Below are 20,855 nucleotides of genomic sequence, written 5' to 3'. Positions count from 1 at the left end.
TTTTGCCACGTTATTTGTCATTCTCTGGAGAGATCTACACACATACATACATACATATTTATATATACACATATACATGACACTTTAGCTTATTTTGTGTTTCATAATAGTGACATTAAAAATTTCCATAAAAAGGCTTAGCACCAAATAATTTTTAAGAAATGTTAAAATTAAAAGTTCTATAAATCATCATTTGAGTTTCTTCTTTAGAACTCCGCTTTCTAGGATCCTACTATATTTTAAATATGCTGCCATATTTTAGTGTTGCCGCTTTTAGCTTTCTCTCTATGGTCTCCCATTTCATTTAGCTCGTTGCCAGGAAGAAAGTTTTAAACTAATTCTAGTTTTCGTTTTAATCTTTTGTACTTTGATGTCCCCTCTGAGGGGGCATCGTCAGTGTAGCAGACCACTCAGTTGTCCTCTCTCAGGGTACATAAAGAGATTGCTGGTGATTTACAGTAAGGACAGACTTAGGCAAGTGCAAATTTTTAAAAAAAATGTATGTTTCCTTGAAATGTTCCATTCAAATTGCATAAAAAATTAAATGAAGAAACAATATATACTGAGATATTTGTAAAAAAGTATCAGCTGGCATTAAAGTAGAAAGAATGTCTGAAGTGCTCTCACAGTGGTGCACAGACTATTATTAATGTGGAAGGAAGAAAATGAGACCACATTGCTTGAAGAGAAAAACACCAGGCAGAAAATGTCAAATTACTACTGCACAACATGTATCAATGATCTTGCAATGCATAATGGTGACTGTTTCACACCACACATTAGAAAAATATAAGATACAAATTTTTAATTTTTTTGGTCATACAATAAGTTCCTTGATGTACAAAATTTCATTATAAGCTAAATATCATTATAATAAAATAATTAAATCCAATGCTATAACATGTAATATGGAGTGATTTGTTTTTCACTTTCATAAAAAAGTGTGGTCGAATTGTTGGTAGGTGTTTCTTGAGATGTCTCCAGGTGCAGAGGATTAAAATAGGGTTCAGCTTGTCATAAAGGACAACAGAAGCTCGAGATGCAACTATTGAGTTACATGAAGTGGAACTGTAAACCAGAATGGGAGCTCCTTACTTTCTGACATTTCTAGGCTTGCTTTCTTGAATGGTTTCATTGTGAAGTAAATAATTAATAAAAATCAGTTAGGAGTTCATTTTATGGAATTTGGTATAAATAGGTAGAATAATGAACTAGAGTGAGCATTGACTTTGGAGCTCGATATGTCTGTTTTGAATCTCAGTGATACTCGTTATTGGGTACGTAATCTTGACCAAGATAATTAATCTCAGAGAAGAATTCTAGTAAAATGCAGTGCAAGTGTTTTTGAGGGCAATAGAGATAATGTTTGTGAAATGCATGATGCCTGGTACACAGTTGTGCTGAATAAATACTATGTTTTTATAAAATCTTAAAATATCAATGCTAGAAGGGATATTAGAAATTACCCCAATAATATTGGTATGGGAGCAAAAGTAAAAAGCTATAAAACAAAATAACCAGATAATGAAATCAGTTCAGAATAGGTAAGTAGCTGTTATGGCCTTTAGCAGTCTAAGCTCCTTGAGAACAGGGACTGTTTGTATCTTTTACCTTGTGCTCTATGGAGCACAGTGGTGGACTTTAGACATATTACAATGTCAGATAAGTTGTATTTTTATCTGATTTTTTTTTTCTTTTTTGAGTTGGAGTCTCCCTCTGTCTCCCAGGCTGGAGCACAGTGGCATGCTCCCGGCCACCACAGCCTCAACCTACTGGGCTCAGGCAGTCCTTCTGCCTCAGCCTTCCGAGTAGCCAGAACTACAGGCATGCACTACCATGCCCAGCTCATTTTTTGATTTATTGTAGAAACGAGGTCTCACCATGTTGCCCAGGCTGGTCTCGAACCCGTGGGCTCAGGCAGTCCTCTTGCTTCGGTCTCCCAAAGTGCTGGGATTATAGTCTTGAGCCCCTGTGCCTGGCCATTTTTTATCTGATTTAAAATATTTGTTGTCAGCCAGGTGTAGTGGCTCATGCTTGTAATCCCAGCACTTTGGGAGGTGGAGACGAGAGGATTCGAGACTGGCCTGGGCAACTTGGCGAGACCTCGTCTCTACAATAACTCAAAAAAAAAAAAGTTAGCTGGACATGGTGGTATACCCCTGTAGTTCCAGTTGCTTGGAAGGCTGAGATGGAAGAATTGCCTGATCCCTGCAAGTTGGGGCTGCAATAGCTGTGAGTGTGCCACTGCACTCTAGCCTGTATAACAGAGTGAGACTGACTAAAGAAAAAAATTTATTGTCAATAAGCTGGGCACCTGCTCATGCCTGTAATCCTATCACTTTGGGAGGCCAAGACGGAAAGATTGCTTGAGCTTAGGAGTTCAAGACAAGCCTGGGCAACATAGTGTGACCTTGTCTCTAAAATAAATGAATAAGCCGGGCTCGGTGACTCAGCCTGTAATCCCGCGCCTTTGGGAGGCTGAGGAGAGTGGATTGCCTGAGCCCGCAGGTTTGAGACCCACCTGGGCAACTTGGTGAGACCTCATCTCTACAATAAATCAAAAAGAGCCGGGCGTGGTAGCGCGTGCCTGTAGTTCCAGCTGCTTAGAAGGCTGAGGCAGAAGGATCGCCGGAGCCCAGCAGGTAGAGGCTGTGGTGGCAGGGAGTGGCCACTGCACTCTAGTCTGGGCGACAGAGTGAGACTCCAACTCAAAATAAATAAATAAATAAATAAAATAAAATAAATGAATAAATAAAAATAAATGTCAGTAAGCCTTTGAGAGTCACATAGCTCTTAGAACATACATTAGTGAAAAATGTAATTTCAGGCTTGTCAAGCTATCAAGAGAAATGAAGCAAAGAGTTTTAGAAATATATATTTGATTTTAATCTTGAAATTTTTATATTCTATACTAGGAACTCTTTTAAGCAAGCCTATTAAAGCTGTCTTCATGTAGCTTTTTAGCATATTAAAATGCCACTGCACAGTGAATTACTTCCTTTTGCCATAACTGTTTCCTTTAGTCCTTATCCCTTTGTTGCCATGCACATTTATAATATCTCAACCAGTAGACTTTAGATTTTTTAGTTTCTCTTTTGAGCACTTTTACCTATTAGCAGGATTGATTTTTCATGAGTTTTGTTCTTTTGTAGAGGTCTTCCAAAGAATGGAGAGAACATTTACTTATATATATTTTAATATAAGAATAAAACTCATATCTTGAAATTACCTTGGGTTTTACTGGACCATTTTATAACTCTAAGATGCATTGGGATTATTAGAATCTTAAGTTTTCCTATATCTTGAAACATTTTGTTATTTCATTCACAAAATTATTTTATCATTATTCACCAGTTATTCTCAACTGTACCAAAAAAAAGGGTGGTACTAAAATAACTACAAAAGGGAAGAGTTATGGAATTACCTAGTGTAGAAGTTGACACTGTTTGTGAAGGGTTGGATAGTAAATATTTTAGACTTTGAAGGCAACATATGGTTTCTGTGGCATAATATTCTTCTTTAAACAAACCTTTAAAAGTTTAAAAACCATTCTAAGTTCCCTGGTCATACAAAACAGGTTGTGGACCAGATTCGGCCTGTGGACCTTGGTTTGTCATTGCATTAACCTACAGTTTTCATGCTTACTGTCCAAAGGATTATGCCATCTTTCTAGAAATATAAGAGGAAACTGGAGACATCATTTTTTAAGTCTGCTTTTAGCTTTTATTGAACAGAATGTGAAATTTATATTTTTTAATATTTTGTTTATAATAGCAAAGAGGAAAATTACAGGAAGAAGTTGCACAATTATTAGACAAATCAGAATATGAGTGCTGGGTGCCGTGGTTCACTCCTATAATCCCAGCACTTTGAGAGACTGAGGTGAGAGGACTGCCTGAGCCCACAGGTTTGAGACCAGCCTGGGCAACTTGGCGAGACCTTATCTCTAAAATAAATCAAGAAAAATTAGCTGGGTGTGATGGCACATGCCTGTAGTTCCAGCTACTTAGAAGACTGAGGCAGAACGATCACCTGAGCCCACCATGTCGAAGCTGCAGTGACTGTGAGTGTGCCACTGCACTCCAACCTGGGCAACAGAGTGAGACTCCAACTCAAAAAAATAAAAAATAAAAATCAGACCATGAACACAAAAAGGTAGGTACGTTCTAGATTAATGATGGTGAAGTTGATCATATGAGCAAAATCACATACTGTGACTCTTCAGATGACAGTCTCATCATTTGAATTTTCTCGAGCAAAATATTGGTGATCGGACACTTTATTTCTAGGGATCAAGACAGTATGGTATTTTACCCAGTTAGTCATCTTAAAAAAGGAATTTATTGCACAATATTTTATGATATTATCTTGGACATGTGGTTAAAGGATGTGTACTGCTTTTCTTTCATCTCTTATATTTGTGCTCCAGATGGACTGAATATGGTTTGTAAGTGGACAAATGCTGAAAGTGGATGTGTTTACAAAGGTAATCACTGTCCCATCAGAAGGATATAGGCATAGAAATGAAAAAAAAAATCTTTGGATTGATTCTAAATAATGTTTGTAAATCTAAAAACGATTGTTTTACAAATTATTGATTAGAAGATGGTCATCTAATATAGTTGAGATGTTGCTCCCTCAAATCGCATGCTGAAATGTGATCTCCGATGTTGGAGGTAGAGCCTAGTAGGAAGTGCTTGGGTCATGGGGGTGGATCCCTCATGAATGGCTTGGTGCTGTTCTTGTGGTAATGAGTGAGTCCTTGCTTTTTTGGCTCACATGACAGTTGGTTGCTTAAAAGAGCCTGGCATCTCTTCCTCTCTCTCTAGCTCCCTCTCTTACTGTGTGTCACACTGGCTCTTCTCCTTTTGCCATGATTTTAAGCTTTCTCAGGCCTCTGCAGAACTGTGAACCAGATAAGCCTCTTTTCTTTATAATCATCCAGCTTCAGGTACTTTTCTTTCATTCAGTCATATTATTTATCTATTTGTTTGTTTATTTATTTATTTTTTGGAGTTAGAGTCTCACTCTGTCGCCCAGGCTAGAATGCAGTGGCACACTCATGGCCACTGCAGCCTCGACCTGTTAGACTCAGGCAATCCTGCCTTAGCCTTCCAAGTAGCTGGAACTATAGGTGTACGCCACCACACCCGACTAATTTTTTGATTTATTGTAGGTATGAGGTCTCATCAAGTTGCCGAGGCTGGTTTCAAACCCTTGACTCAGGTAATCCTCTCATCTCCACCTGCCAAAGTGCTGAGATTACAGCCATGAGCCACTGCGCCTGACCTATGTTATTATTATTATTTTTGTTATTTTGAGTCAAGGTCTCACTCTTATCATCCAGGCTAGAGTGCAGCAGCATGATCGTGGCTTACTACAGCCTCCACCTCCTTGGCTCACGTGATCCTGCCATGTGAGCCTCCCAAGTAGCTGGGATTATAGGCACATGCCATATGCCACTATGCCCAGCTAATTTTTTTCTTTTAGAGATGGAGTCTTATTATGTTGCCTAGGCTGGTCTTGAACTCTAGGCCCCAAGTAATCCTCTTGCCTTGGCTTCCTAAACTCCTGGGATTACAAGTGTGAGCTGTACTGCACCTGGTCAGATATTTCTTTATAACATTGCAAAACAGACTAATACACCAAATTGACCTCAACAAATTATGAGCCATTAAAAATTTCAGAATTTAACAAATTCTGAGCCATTAAAAATTTACCTCAACAAATTATGAGCCATTAAAAATTTCAGAATTTCAGCCTTTCAGGTATTGCATTTTGAGAATGCATCAACCAAAAAAAAAAAGAACAAAGAGTAACCCTGAACTAGAACCTATTAGAGATCTGACTTCTAAGATTTATAAGATAGATATGTTGCATATTCATCCATGATGGGTTGATGGGTAGTTGTATTCAGAGGACATAGCCCATTTGGGCTATATAGCTTTTCTTTTTTTTGAGTTAGAGTCTCATTCTGTCGCCTATCCTGGAGTGCATTGCCACACTCATGGCCACTGCAACCTCGACCTGCTGGGCTCAGGTGATCCTTCTGCCTCAGCCTTCCAAGTAGCTGGAATTATAGGCATGTGCCACCATGCCCGGCTAATTTTTTTGGTTTCTTGTAGAGGTGTGTTCTCGCCAAGTTGCCCAGGCTAGTCTCAAGCCCCTGGGCTCAGGCAGTTCTCTTGCCTTGGCCTCCCAAAGTGATGGGATTACAGGCCTTAGTCACTGCGCCTGGCCATGGCCTATATAACTTTAAAATAAGGAAAGTTTGGAATGGATACTTGGGCTTGGGTTTGCTGTATTTAAATACTTATTAAAAATTGTAATAAAGCTGTTTTCACTATGTATTTATTCTTATTATTCCTAGTAAAATAGATACACACACACATAGTTATTTTGAGTCAAGGTCTCATGGTGTATATACACGCACATACATACACAAAAATGTCTGGGTGATAGATACATAGATATAGATACAGATACAGATATAGATAAGTTATAGATGTAGATAATATTTGTGCCTGGCTCACCACAACCTTGGACTCCTGGGCTTAAGTGATCCTCCTGAGTACTGCAGGTATGTGCCACCACTCCCAGCTAATTTTTAAAATTTTTTTTGTAGAGATGAGATCTCGCTATGTTACCTAGGCTAGTGTCAAATTCCTGAGTTCAAGCAGTCCTCCTGCCTTGGTCTCTCAGTACTGGGATTACAGGTATGAGCCACCATGCCTGGCCCTACATATAAACAGGAAGTCTTCAACATATGAATGCGTTTGGTTCTGAGAGCACTTTCATAAGTCCATTTGTTGTGAGTCCCACAAAGTTAACCTAAGTCCGAACAACACAGTTGACTATGTAGTATTTTATGTATTTAGCAGGCTATGCTGACACCTGGTAGAGAGGAATAATACATATAAAAAGCATGTATATGTTGTTAAAGTTTGTAACGTGAAGATTGTGTGTAGGAAACTTATTGTATATGAATTTTTAAATGTTCCATTAGACACAGAAAGCAAATGATGATGACTGTTTTTCTTTGTATACTAGCTTCCTGTAGGAATTTTTTCTCTGAATTGTGCTTTCTGTTAGGCTCTTGACTTTCAAGGAGGAGGGATACTTTGAGAATAGTCTTAAAAAATTAGTTGCTGCATTTACCATTAGAATGTTGTTGAGGACTTGATCTAATGTATGTTTCATTTTTATTAAGACCATGTCAGATATTTTGCAGTGGTTGTTTTTTATTTTTGACAATGACATTCAATATAACTGATGATGTTTTTCTTTTTTACTTTGGTTGGTATGAATTTAGATCCAAAATTAAATACTAGCTGTAGGTCTGTATATTGTATTCCTGTATTTCTTCCCACAATTTTATTTTGTGGTTAGTAAACAAGGACCTTTTTACTTGAAGGGTATAAACGATTTGTCAAGCCCATTTTGAGAATAAGATTGACTAAAGAAAGGATGTCTTTGCAAAAGGGATATCTTTGAAAATGTAGATTAAAGATTGCTGAATAACTTTGAGTCTTTTGTTTTCTTAAGTTATACCTTGTTAGAGAGCTTTAAAATAAGAGAAAAGTCAAGAGTGTTTTCTTAGTTTCATCTCTTACAGTGGCTATTAGCCAGTTTTACTTAGGGCCTAAGTCATTTGCCAAGAGCTTGTGTGTGTGGTAAAGATGCAGGTCAGAGATAACAGGGCTTTTTGCTTTGGACAGATAACTACCTAGGTAGTTAGAACTAAAGCAGTAGAAGATTGTATCAAAGGTCTTTCAGTAATTGGAATCACTGGAGAATGTTAAGCAGTGCATATTCTGAACTTGGCATAATTGTAGAAATAAAAGAAATCAAATGGTAGAATAAAGAACTCCAAAAAAATCATTCCTCCATAAAAGCAGCAACTACAACAAAGTGGCAAAAACTGTCAGAAACAACCTTTTCAGAACTCTGACAACTAACCAAAAACTTAGAGCAACCAGGGGAATACTTAATCAAGAAAAACTACTGAGTTGTGGTAAGAACAGTGAGTTTTCTGGCATTTAATAACTCTGGTCCTATCCCCTGCTCCTCACTTCAGTACTAGCTTTGAAAATAAGTCTCCATTCTTGATATGCCATAAGGAGCAGGATAGACCTTACTTACAAAGAATTGTCCTTAACTTGTTTTGATCTGTCTGGTGGCTTTCTGGAAGACAGGTTCAAAATGTTTACCTTTATCTTGCCTAAATTGGGAGTGTTTATCAAAAATATTTACGGGTATGTTTTAGTCAACTGCTGCTAGAGGCGAAGAACAACAGTTGGGACAAACAACAGACTAACCAAAAAGTTTGGGAAGAAAGTCAGGGAATAAGGGCTTTGCAGGATGTGGTGGTGGGGGCGCAGGGCTGTAATCTTAGCACTTTGGGAGGCGAAGGGGAGAGGCCTGCCTGAGCCTAGGGGTTCGAGAAGAGCTTGGACAACTTGGCGAGATCTTGTCTCTACAATAAATGAAAAAAATTTAACCAGACGTAGTGTACACCTATAGTTTCAGCTACTTGGAAGACTGAGGTGGAAGGATGGCCTGAGCCCAGCAGGTTGAGGCTGTGGTGGCTGTGAATGTGCTACTGCACTCCAGCCTGGGTGACAGAGTGAGACTTGAACTAAAAAAAAAAGACTTCTGTCTTAATTATGCTTAAAGAACTAAGGGAAACCAGAAGAATGATGTGTTATAAAATAGAGAATATCAATATAAAAATTAATAAAAGCGAAACAAATTCTGCAGTTGAAAAGTACAGTAAATGCAAGATTTACCAAAGAGTTTCAGTAGCAGATTTTTTTTTTTTTTTTTTTTTTTGAGTTAGAGTCTCACTCTGTTGTCCAGACTAAAGTGCAGTGGCTACTCCCGGCCATCGCAGCCTCAACCTGCTGGGCTTGGCAATCCTTCCACCTCAGCCTTCCAAGTAGCTGGAACTACAGGCGCACACTACCACGCCCGGTAATTTTTGATTTATCGTAGGGGTGAGGTCTCGTCAAGTTGCCCTGGCAGGTCTTGAACCTGCGGGCTCAGGCAATCCACTCACCTCAGCCTCCCAAAGCGCGAGATTACAGGCTGAGCCACCAAGCCTGGCTTGGTATTAGATTTTAGTAGACAGAAGAATCTTTGAATTTGAAGATAAGTTAATTGAAATATCCAGTTTACAGATCAGAGTCTTAGAGACCTATGAGACAGCATCAACTACATCAAAATGCACAACACACACAGTATAATGGGAATAACAGAAGGAAGGGAGAGAGACAAGGGGTGGAAAGAATATTTGCTGTGGTCTGAATGTTTTCTTCCAAATATTTCTGAATGTTTTCCACCAAATGTTTCTGAATTTGTTTCTGCCAAATTTATATGATGAAATCCTAACCTCCAAGGATTAGGAGGTGGGGACTTTGGGTGGTGCCTACATCATGCACTTATAAAAGAGAAATGAGAGAGATCTTTTGCCCTTCTACCAGAAAATGCCCTTGCTAGATACCAACCCCGCCAGTGCCTTGATGTTGCACTTAGCCTCCAGAACTATGAGAAGTACGTTTCTATTACTTATAAAATACCCAGTTTGTGTATTTCGTTATAGCAGCCTGAACAGACTAAGATGACATTTGAAGAAATAATGCCCAGAAACTTCTCAAATTTGTTGGAAAAACATTAACCTGTACATTTTAAAGAAGCTCACAAACTCCAAGTAGGATGAATTCCACACCAAGACATATCATAATCAGACTTTTAAAAGTAAAGGGAAAACCTTGAAAGCATTGAGAGCTGGGCTCGGTGGCTCAGCCTGTAATCCCGCGCTTCGGGAGGCCAAGGTGGGTGGATTGCCTGAGCCCGCGGGTTCGAGACCTGCCTGGGCAACTTGGTGAAACCACATCTCCACAATAAATCAAAAAATTAGCCGGGCATGGTAGCGCATGCCTGTAGTTGCAGCTACTTGGAAGGCTGAGGCGGAAGGATTGCCAGAGCCCAGCAGGTCGAGGCTGCTGTGGCCAGGAGCAGCCACTGCACTCCAGTCTGGGTGACAAAGTGAGACTCTAACTCAAAAAAAAAAAAAAGCATTGAGAAAAATTATTCAACACTTACAAGGATCCTTGATAAGATTAACAGCTGATTTCTCATCAGAGACTGTGGTTCTAGAAGATGGTGGAATGACGTATAAAAAGTTGTCAATCAAGAATTGTATATCTAGCAATAATTATTTTTCAGGAATGAAGGAGAAATGAAGACATTTCCAGATAAACAAAAACTGAGTCATTGCTGGCAGACCTGCCTTATAAGAAATGCTAAAGGGAGTCCTTTAGGCTGAATGAGAGGACATAAGACTATCATTCAGAATCATATGAAGAAATAAATAACTCTGGTAGCTACCTCATTAAATATAGAAGTCAGTGTTTTAGTTTGGTTGTAGCTCCTCATTTTTTATGACTTAAAAGACAACTGTTTAAAACAAAAATTATAAACTAGGTTGATGGACAAACTACTTATAAAGATGTAATTTGTGACAATAACAAGGAGAGGAAAGAGCTGTATAGGAGCAAAGTTTTTGTATACTATTGAAATTGGTATTTATCTAATTTAGCTTTTTTTTTTTGAGTTGGTGTCACTGTCGCCTAGGTTGGAGTGCAGTGGCACACTCACGCCCACCACAACCTCAACCTGCTGGGCTTAGGTGATCCTTCTGCCTCAGCCTTCCAAATAGCTGGAACTACAGGTGTCTGCCACCTCACCTGTCTAATTTTTTTTTTTTTAGTAGGATTCTCACTCTGTCACCCAGGCTGGAGGACAGTGGCACACTCCCAGCCACTGCAGCCTCAACCTGCTGGGCTCAGGTGATCCTTCCACCTCAGCCTTCCAAGTATCTGGAACTACAAGCACATGCCACCTCTCCTGGCTAATTTTTTGATTTGTTATAGAGATGGGGTTTCACCAAGTTACGCAGACTGGTCTCGAAGCCCTGGGCTCAGGCAGTCCTCTCACCTCAGCCTCCCAAAGTGCTGGGATTATAGGTGTGAGCCACTGCGCCCAGCCTTGCCTGCTAATTTTTCTTGATTTATTTAGAGATGAGGCCTCACCAAGTTACCCAGGCTGGTCTCGCACCCTGGCTTAGGCAATCCTCTCACCTTGGCCTCCCAAAATGCTGGGATTACAGGCATGAGCCACTGCACCTGGCCTAAACTAGGTTTTTATAAATTAATATGTTAGCTGTAGTCCCCAGTTTAACCACTAAGAAAATACCAAAAAATATATAGTAAAAGAAATGGCAAGGAAATTGAAATTGGTACACCTACAAGTATCTACTTAACCAACTCTCCAAGTAAAAGGCTGGTATCAGCAGACTGTATTAAAAACCAACTATATGGTGTCTTAAGAGTTTTATTTTAGATTCAAATATATATATATGTGTGTGTGTGTATATATGTGTGTGTGTATATGTGTACACACACATGTAGTAAAGGATGAAAAAAGATGTGTGCAAACAGTAACCAAAAGCAAGCTGGAGTGCTAAACTGTGAGCAGCTACATTAAAATCAGACAGAATAGACTTAAGACAAAAATTGCTGAGAATCAAAGAAGGGCATTGTGTAATGATAAAAGGGCCAATCTATCAAGAAGATGTTACAGTTATAAACATGTATGCAACCTGACAACAGAACCTCAAAATACATGAAGGAAAAACTGACCAAAATTAAAGGAGATATACACAGTTCAACAATAATAGTTGGAGACTTCAATACCCTACTTTGAACAGTGGATAAAATGACTAGAGAGAAGATCATCAAGGAAATAGAAGATTTGAACAGCACTAAACCAACTAGATCTAACAGACATAATATAGAACATTCTACCCAACAACAGAATACATATTTTTCTCAAGAGCACATGGAACATTTCCATGGTTAGCCCATATATAGTCAAGACTGAAGTGACACAAAGTACAGTCTGTCCTCTGTCCACAATGCCATATTTATGGGTTCCATATTTGTGGATTCAACCAACTAGTGGTTGAAAATATTGGGAAAAAACATCCAAAAAAATCCAAAACATTAATAATACAACATAACAAGTATTTGCATTGTAGTAAGTGTTGTGAGTAATCTAGAAATGATTTAAAGTATGCATGCATAGGTAATATGCAAATATTATGCTGTTTTATAGAAGGGATTTGAGCACCCACAAATTTTGGTATCTGTAGGGGATCCTGGAACCAGTCTCCTATGGATACCGAAGGATGACTATACTCTTCAACCACAGTTAAATTAGCTTATAAGTAACAGAAGAAAGTTTGAAATTTTACAAATATGTAGAAGTTAAGCAAAATAAGTAATTTTAAAATATTGAAAGAAACTGAAGTCAGTCATATTTAGTGAAGAGGATGTGTATATATCTTTTAAAGCATAGAATAAAAAATATATATATATTCATATGACTGAAAATTTAAGAAAGGTTTTGAGCCAGGCTCGGTGGCTCAGCCTGTAATCCCGCGCCTTTGGGAGGCTGAGGTGAGTGGATTGCCTGAGCCCGCGGTTCGAGACCTGCCTGGGCAGGCGAGACCTCATCTCTACAATAAATAAATTAAAAAATCAGCCAGGCATGGTAGCGCGCACCTGTGTTTCCAGCTACTTGGAAGACTGAGGCGGAAGGATCGCCAGAGCCCAGCAGGTCGAGGCTGTGGTGGCCGAGAGCGGCCACTGCACTCCAGTCTGGGTGACTGAGTGAGATTCCAACTCAAAAAAAAAAGTTTTGATATTTGTATGGGTATTTATAATGATTATTCCAGTAAGTGTGTCTGTTGTCCCAGATTTTTGTTTCTCAGTGTTGATTAAACATTTTATAGTCATAAAGATAGCAAGTAATCAAAAAATGTATTCATTGCGTGATTTTTTTCCTTCATCAGACTAACTTTTCTGATTATATTTTATATGGATTTAGAAAATTGGTCTGTATTTCCCAAGTACAAGTTAACTGGCCCTTGGAGATGGTAGCTCAGATATATATTTAATTATTCCATGTTTTATGTAGGGAAGAAGTTATTCATGAATAAGCTGTATTTTTTTTTTTTACTATTTGGTAACAGCTCAAGTGTAAAGTGGGCTGATTCCATGTCATGTAGTAAAATATGCCATGTTGTTTATTGGTAATGATGGCAATTTAAAAATCTTTCTTTAATGGAATAATCAGAGAATGTTAAAACTAGTTATAAAAACCTTCAAAAGTATCCTTCCTTTAGAGTTAGCATTGAGAGTCTTTTATCTAAATTTATTCTTATTTATTTTTCTCACATTCTGTTGCTGTCTGTTTGTAGCTGCAGTCGTTTTAATAAGTTTTAGAAAAGTAACAGCTATTTTTCTTTTTCTTTCTTTTTTTTTTTTTGAGTTGGCTTCTCACTCTGTCACCCAGACTGGAGTGCAGTGGCCGCTCCCGGCCACCGCAGCCTTGATCTGCTGGGCTCCGGTGATCCTTCCACCTCAGCCTTCCAAGTAGCCGGAATTACAGGCATGTGCTACCATGCCTGACTGATTTTTTGATTTATTATAGAGATGAGGTCTTGCCAAATTGGCCAAGTGGGTCTCGAATCCGCGGGCTCAGGCAATTCACTCACCTCAGCCTCCCAAAGTTCTGGGATTACAGAACAGCTGTTTTTCTAGTGGGAAACTTTTAGTTCTTTTAGTCTTTGTTAATATGCTAAAAGCTAAGTAGCTTTTCATATTTATCTGAAAAGAGACAAATGTGCACATAAGAAAACTTTTTAGTGTATATTAATCAGAGGTTCTTTACATATTTACAAAGTACTACAAGCTAAATTTGAAATATTTGGCACATGTTAATTTCTTTTAGGAGAAGGAAGTCAGCATCCTTTTGGAGCCATGAATATTGTCCGAACTCCATCTGTTGCTCAGATTGGAATTTCAGTGGAATTATTGGACAGTCTGGCTCAGCAGACTCCTGTAGGCAGTGCTGCCGTATCTTCAGTTGACTCATTCACTCAGGTAATGCAATACACATTTCATTCTTTACCTCCTCTCCTCCCCCACTTTGTTAAGGTTAATTGACAAATTATAATTAAAATCATATATATTTGTGTACAATGTGATGTTTTGATAAATGTTTACATTGTGGAATGATAAAATCAAGCTAGTTAACATATTACCTCACATACTAATTTTTTTTTGAGTTGATGTCTCACTTTGTTGCCCAGGCTGGAGTGCAGTGGCATGCTTACAGCCACCACAGTCTTGATCTGCTGAGCTCAGGGGATCCTTCCGCTTTAGCCTTCCAAGTAGCTGGAACTACAGGCATGTGCCACCATGCCTGGCTAATTTTTCTTGATTTATTGTAGAGACGAGGCTGTGCCACGTTGCCCAGGCTGGCCACGAACCCCTGGACCTGGGCAATCCTCTCACCTCGGCCTCCCAAAGTGCTCGGATTATAGGTGTAAGCCACTGTGCCCCACCTGCTTATCATTTTTTATAACGAGAACACTCAAGAGCTAATGTCCTAGCAAATTTTATCCAAGTATACAGTACATTATTATTGACTGAATTCTCCATGCTATACAATAGAGCTCCAGGATTTATTCATCCTGTCAAACTGAAACTTTTTATCCTTTGACCAGCATCTCTCATTTCCCGTTCCTCCACTCTAACCCCTGGCAACCACCATTATACTCTCTGCTCTGTTTCTATAACTTAAGACTTTTTAGATTCCATTTGTAAGTGAGATCATGCTGTATTTGTCTTTCTGTGCCTGGCTTATTTCACTTACCCTAACATTGAGAGGAAAAAATTGATGATGTGGGAGAGCGGGTAGAATTGCTAAAGCAGTATCTTTGAGTAGAAAATAGCAGCAGGTATGGAGATGTTCACTTTTTTTTTCTTTGAGTCAGAGTCTCACTCTGTCACCCAGGCTGGAGTGCAGTGGCATGCTCACGGCTACCGCAGCTTTGACCTGCTGGGCTCAGGCGATTCTTCTACCTCAGTAGCTGGAACTACAGATGTGTGCCACCACACCTGGCTAAGTTTTTGATTTAAGAGACAAGGTCTTGTCAGGTTGCCTAGGCTGGTCTTGAAACCCTGGACTCAGGCAATCATCTTGCCTCTGCTTCCCAAAGTGCTAAGATTACAGGCGAGGTGTTCACTTTAGATAGGACAGTGGGTACAGATCCAAGAGATTGGTAGCTGTGGTGATGAAAAAATTGGTCTAGGCTTTCCCTGATTCCTTCTCTTTGCTCAGTGAAGTAGGAAGGAAGATCATCAGCTAAGATTGAGAGGAAAGGAGATATTGGAATTATAAATAAAAAGGGTTATTAAATTAGTCCTCTAGGAGAGGAGAAGGGTGAACATACCAGGGAAACCTTATGTATTGGTTGGGCATGACAAAGTAGATGGTATTAGAAGTATCTGGGAAATACACAGCAAAGTGTTGTTATACCTGCAGAAGGGTAAAAACAATCTTTACTGTAAATATATATACATTATTTTAGCTTTTTTGTAAACCATGTATATATTTAATTAACATTTTTTAATGAAATATCTTAAATACACAGAAAGTACAGAGAATAATTTATGCATTTCACAAATAGTGTATCTCCTCTGTGCCTGACATTTCCTAAGCACAAATAGTTACAAATGGATAGACAAAGTAGAGTAAGACCTTTCCTTATAGAGATCTCTTTTTCGTGGAGTTTATCTTAAGACTTCTGGTGTCTTCCACGTACTGTTATATTTTGTTGCATTTGCTGCTAATTAAAAAAAAAAAATCATTACAGGTATAGCCCACTGTTGTCTACTTCTCTTCCTCCCTTTTACCTTCTTACTTTATGTATCTTTCCTATCCATATTTTAGTACTTAAAATTCCTGTTTCCACAAAATATGTATAATGCTATTAGTGTGTACTTAAACATGTTTCTAATTTAAATACTTAGTTACTCTTATTTAATTTAAAGTTTATCACAGCATTGCATGTATTTGGTTTAAATCATCAAATAGTTTTTTATGCAAAACAGATGTCTTCTGTTATAACTCTCATATCTTACTCTTGTTCTTCTCAGAAGCTATCCTATCACTTCCAACTGCCTTCCCCTTCTACCCATTTTTTCCTAGTGTTTACTACTTCCATGTATCACAAAAAACCTGCTTAATATGTTATTTATTTTTTCTGTTTTAGATGTTTTCCACTGACTTACTGCTACTAGAAGGCATGATGATTGTAACGCCCTCTCCTGCTCCTCAACATACACACACTTCTTTTCTCCCCACCTTCCCAATATACATTTTTGTTAAATTAATATTCAAAGTTTTCAATGTTATGACCAAGCATATATTTTTCAGAACTGAGCCATGTGTAGTACAATAATTACATTTTTATATAATTTTTCATGTGTCTCATTTTTTCCTTTGGATTTTTATGTTTCCGTTTCTAATTTATCCCCAAACTCTGCTAAGTGTACTTTCTCATTCAACATATTTAAACATAACAGTTTCACAATGGTTTTGGAAAACATCTCTCTTGGAATTCTCCTTTTTTTTGTTCTAAAGTTGACTGACTATTCTCTGAACCTGTTGCATAGCTGTAGTCAAGATATTTTCTTTCACCATTGCCATTATATCTCATTACTATAGAAATTCCTTTTATTTCTCTTATGTATTAAATGCCTTGTTTTTATGGTTTCTGTTTTTTCTTGTTGATTTATTATTTTGAATGTTTTACAAATGAATATAAATGGTGTTATTCTGTACAGCTTGCTGTTGGTCACTCAGCATTATTTTTTAAGACTTACCTATGTTGATACTTGGAATAAATTTAGCTTGTTTTGATTGTTATGTAGTATGCCATTTTATAAATGAGCCACATATTTGCTTTCATTTCCATTTCGATAGATGTTCATATATTCTCGCATTTATCAGACCTTAAAATTTTGCCAAACCATGGGTGAAAATTAGAGTCATATTTAAATTTGCATTTCTTGATTACTAGGGATATTGAATATCTTTTCACATTTTGGGCTGCATTATTATTTCCTTTTATAGAAATTGACTATATTTTGTCCAGTTTTCTCTTGTACTTCTTTTGGCACTTTTTAATTTTGTCTTTTGGAAAGTGGCCTTTATGTATTTTGAATAATAATCCTTTGTTAAATACGTTATAATTTTCTCCTTCTAGCATGATGCTTTTTATATTGCTTATGGTGTTTTTACATACAGATATATTATATTTTTATGTATATAAGCTTATTAGTTGTTTCCTTTATGACTTGTGGGATTTTTTAAAAAATATTTGAGAGAGAAATCTTCCTCTACCCTGATATATGAAGATCTCTCTCTCTTTCTCTCTCTCTCTTTTCTTTTTGGTGAAGATGGGGTCTTGCTATGTAACCCGCTGATCTTGAACTCCTGGCCTCAAGCAATCTTCCTGCCTTGGCCTAAGATGTTCTCTTACAGTTTTTAAAGCCCTAAAGTTTTATTCTTTGTTATGTTTTTAAGAGGTATAAGAAGGGATTTAAATTCATCTTTTTTCCTTACGGAAAACTAGTTGTAGTAGTCCCATTAATTGAAGAGTTAATTTTATTCTTTTTTTCTTACATAATAGCATCTTTGTTATATATCAAGTTGTCACATATACTTAGGTTTGTTTCTAGGCTCTCTCTTTTATTCCAGTTAGTTCTTTGCCTGTCTCTTTGCCAGTAAGTCTTAATATCTGGTAGAGATACTTCCTTCTCCTAGTCATCAAAATAGGCTTAGGTATTCGTCATACTAATTTTATCAGTTTATTGTGGTCCAGAAAATAGTATCAGCTTGTCAGATTTCAGGAAAAATCTTGTTGGAATTTTGTTGGAAATGTTATTGGATTTATAGGTTTAATTTGGGGAGAGCTTGCCACCTTTACCACCTTAACAGTAAAGTCTCTTGGATTATATTATCTTCATATTATTGAACTACCAAAAACCCTAATAAGATAATTATTTCTCTTGTGTAGAGAAGACATAGCAGGAAGCTTTATGGCTGGCTTTGCATTTTTGAGAAAGTGATGCTGGAAAGATTATTTTTGAGTGAGTAGAAGGTAGTATTAGTTTTCTCAGGGAATATGAATCCATTTACTTCTAGCTTCTTCCTCGGAAGCTTGGAGGATGTTAGTGAATCTGACCATTCTAGGGTCAAGAAAAAGAAACAGGGAATAGAGGAAATGGAATAGTGCTACCTTTCTCTTTACAATGATGGGGAGTGGTTTCTTTCCTACTGCAACTGGTTATTGTTCATTTATCATATTTAAACTCTTACCTTTCTGGCAAGAAAAAGACTTATTGCAGATAGTTTCTATTTTATTTGAGAAAACACGTTGATTTGAGGAGGGTGGCATTTGAGATTGGGGACATCGTGGATGCAGATGTGGAGATAAAAGAAGATATTTTGAAGACAAAAAATATTTTTCCAAAGTGTTTCACAATGTCATTTTATGGCAACCATGAACTTTTAGTGTTAGACTGTCTTAGAACTTATAGTCCTTAAAACCAAGTTAATGTGGGAACATTTTAATTTTAAAAATATTGAGGTCTAAATGGAGCATTTAATGTAATCTATTAATCTATTATTAACTTTTTAGTTCACACAAAAGATGTTGGACAACTTCTACAATTTTGCTTCATCGTTTGCTGTCTCTCAGGCCCAGATGACACCAAACCCATCTGAAATGTTCATTCCAGCAAATGTGGTTTTGAAATGGTATGAGACATTGTCTGTCTCTAATATTGAGACTTTTAGTAATTGAATATTTGTTTTATCTATGAATGTATTCTTTCTTTGACATTTACACATATTCTTTTGTTTGTGGACATCAGCATACATTAACATTTGCATGCCATTAAAGTATGTACTGTAGAGTTCACATCAAGAACAGGTTCTTATCCTGAATATTCTGTTATATAGTAACCATTATGAATTCATAACAACAGGAAAATATAATTGCCTATTTTAGGGACCACTTGTAAAGGATTGTAAATATTTTTATATTTTGACTTGGAAGTACCATATATGAAACCTGAAATATCAATCAAAACTTTTCTCCTTAAATATAAAAAGTCTTGCTTACAGTATGTACGTATATTTAGGGTGTTTGGGTGGTTTAAACTGCACCCTGAATATGAAGAATGAATAAATCTGTTTCCCCAACTTTCTCATGTTTCTGCTTTATGAGTATTTTTTTCACTTTGAATATCCAAGTGCTGGGTGGTTGCTTAGAAAGAGTTTGTTGAGAAGTGGTACCATGGTGTAGTGTGGAGAGCACTGGAATGTAGTGGATTTGATCTTTGTGACAGTGTAGTTCATCTGTGAATTGAGAAAGTCAGGAGTTCAGTTTGATTTTTTTTCTGTAGGTTTCTTCTAGTTCTCAAATTTGTGTCAAATTCTTACAGTTTGTGCTCTCTGTTAGAAGCTAAGCAAACTTGCTGTCATATTTAAATTACTTTGCTTGCTATCTTTTTATAAGAATAATTAAGATTCCAGATTATCTTTTCTAACTTTTTAATAGCTTTTTAAGAAATGACATGTAACATTATTTTTGATAAGTCATTTAGCAGATTATGAAGGATCCTATTTTAATTTCATTGTAAATATCTGTGTTTTCTTTTCTAGGTATGAAAACTTTCAAAGACGACTAGCACAGAACCCTTTCTTTTGGAAAACATAATTTGAATAAAATAATTTTTAATGGATTCTGAAATTTGTCATGTTTTGAAGATAAATGACTCCATTTAAAAGCATGAAGTCAAAAGAATCATGAAACCCAAGTTTAAAAACTGCTTAGTATGTGGAGCTTAATTAAAATCTTTATACAAAATTAAAAACATTGAAAAATGAAAGTATGTTTATCATCAATGACTTTCCCCTCCTTAAGCTTTAAATACTTTGAAACCATTTTGTTTTGGCTATTCACTTTTTACTTAAAAATAAAGCTTATTCATGACAGTAGTGTGCCAGTGCCATTGCATGTGTAATCTTTCATTTATTTTTACAGTAGTTTGCTAGGTTGGTTAACTTTAAGTCAACGATCTCAAAATTTGAGTGAGCTTTTGAAAAATGTATCAAATATACATTTTTAAATATGGAAAAATTGGCCAGGCATGGTGGCTCATACGTGTAATCCCAGCACTTTGGGAGGCCAAGACAAAAGGATCACTTGAGACCAGGAGTTTGAGACCACCCTGGACAACACAGCGAGACCCCTTTTCTACAAAAAATTAGCCAAACATTATGGCACATTCTGTAGTCCTAGGTTCTTGTGTGATTGAGGGGAGGATCACTTGATCAAGCCCAGGAGTTCAAGGGTGCAGTGAACTATGATCATCATGTCAGGGTACTCCTGCCTGGGTGACAGAGTGAGCTCCTGTCTCTAAAAAAGATAAAATAGTTTTTAAATATGGAAAAATTATTTTCAGGGAGTATTTCTCTTAAGATTAGAAAATTTAAAAATTAACACAGACTGACTTTTTATATCTGCAGATTCCTACATTTTTATTTGTTTAATAAAATTGCTATGATTAATACTGATGAACTTTTCTAAAATACTGATAATGTTACTACTAGGCATCTGTGTATAGAATATAGGATTCTTCTCATTAGTGGATGATCATTATTGTATTAGTGGGTTTCTGCTGATTATAACAAAATAACTGAAACTGGGCAGTTTATCAAGAAAAGGAATTTATTTACTATAGTTGCTGAGAAGTCCAAGATTGAGGTGCCACATCTGGTGGAGAGCCTTTTTGCTGGAGAGGAACTCAAGCATTCCAAGGTGGAGGGCATCACCTCATCACATAGGTTGTGTGCCAGATCAGGTCTCC

The 20,855-nt window shown here is 37.2% G+C and overlaps 1 protein-coding gene across 3 annotated transcripts in view; it reads left to right on the top strand.

Moving 5' to 3' along the window:
* HIKESHI (Hikeshi, heat shock protein nuclear import factor) overlaps nucleotides 1–19,983 on the top strand; it is a 44,212-nt gene extending 24,229 nt beyond the window's left edge. The window contains exons 3-5 of one of the 3 annotated variants that reach the window (XM_021718824.1): nucleotides 13,858–14,009; nucleotides 18,680–18,738; nucleotides 19,648–19,983. In XM_021718824.1, the coding sequence (XP_021574499.1) occupies nucleotides 13,858–14,009; nucleotides 18,680–18,738; nucleotides 19,648–19,702 (266 nt within the window). In that variant the 3' untranslated portion in view covers nucleotides 19,703–19,983. Of the gene's footprint in view, nucleotides 1–13,857; nucleotides 14,010–18,619; nucleotides 18,739–19,647 lie in introns of all 3 variants that reach the window. The other 2 variants (XM_008071065.2, XM_008071070.2) reach the window with 2 other exon arrangements.
* The last annotated feature ends 872 nt before the right edge of the window (nucleotides 19,984–20,855 follow it).

Source organism: Carlito syrichta, unplaced genomic scaffold (genome assembly GCF_000164805.1).
Source record: "Carlito syrichta isolate Samal-C Ts95f unplaced genomic scaffold, Tarsius_syrichta-2.0.1 Scaffold112660, whole genome shotgun sequence".
NCBI classification, from domain to species: domain Eukaryota; kingdom Metazoa; phylum Chordata; class Mammalia; order Primates; family Tarsiidae; genus Carlito; species Carlito syrichta.
The sequence above is the reverse complement of the archived record's forward strand: the minus strand, read 5'-3'. Positions and strand labels throughout refer to the sequence as shown.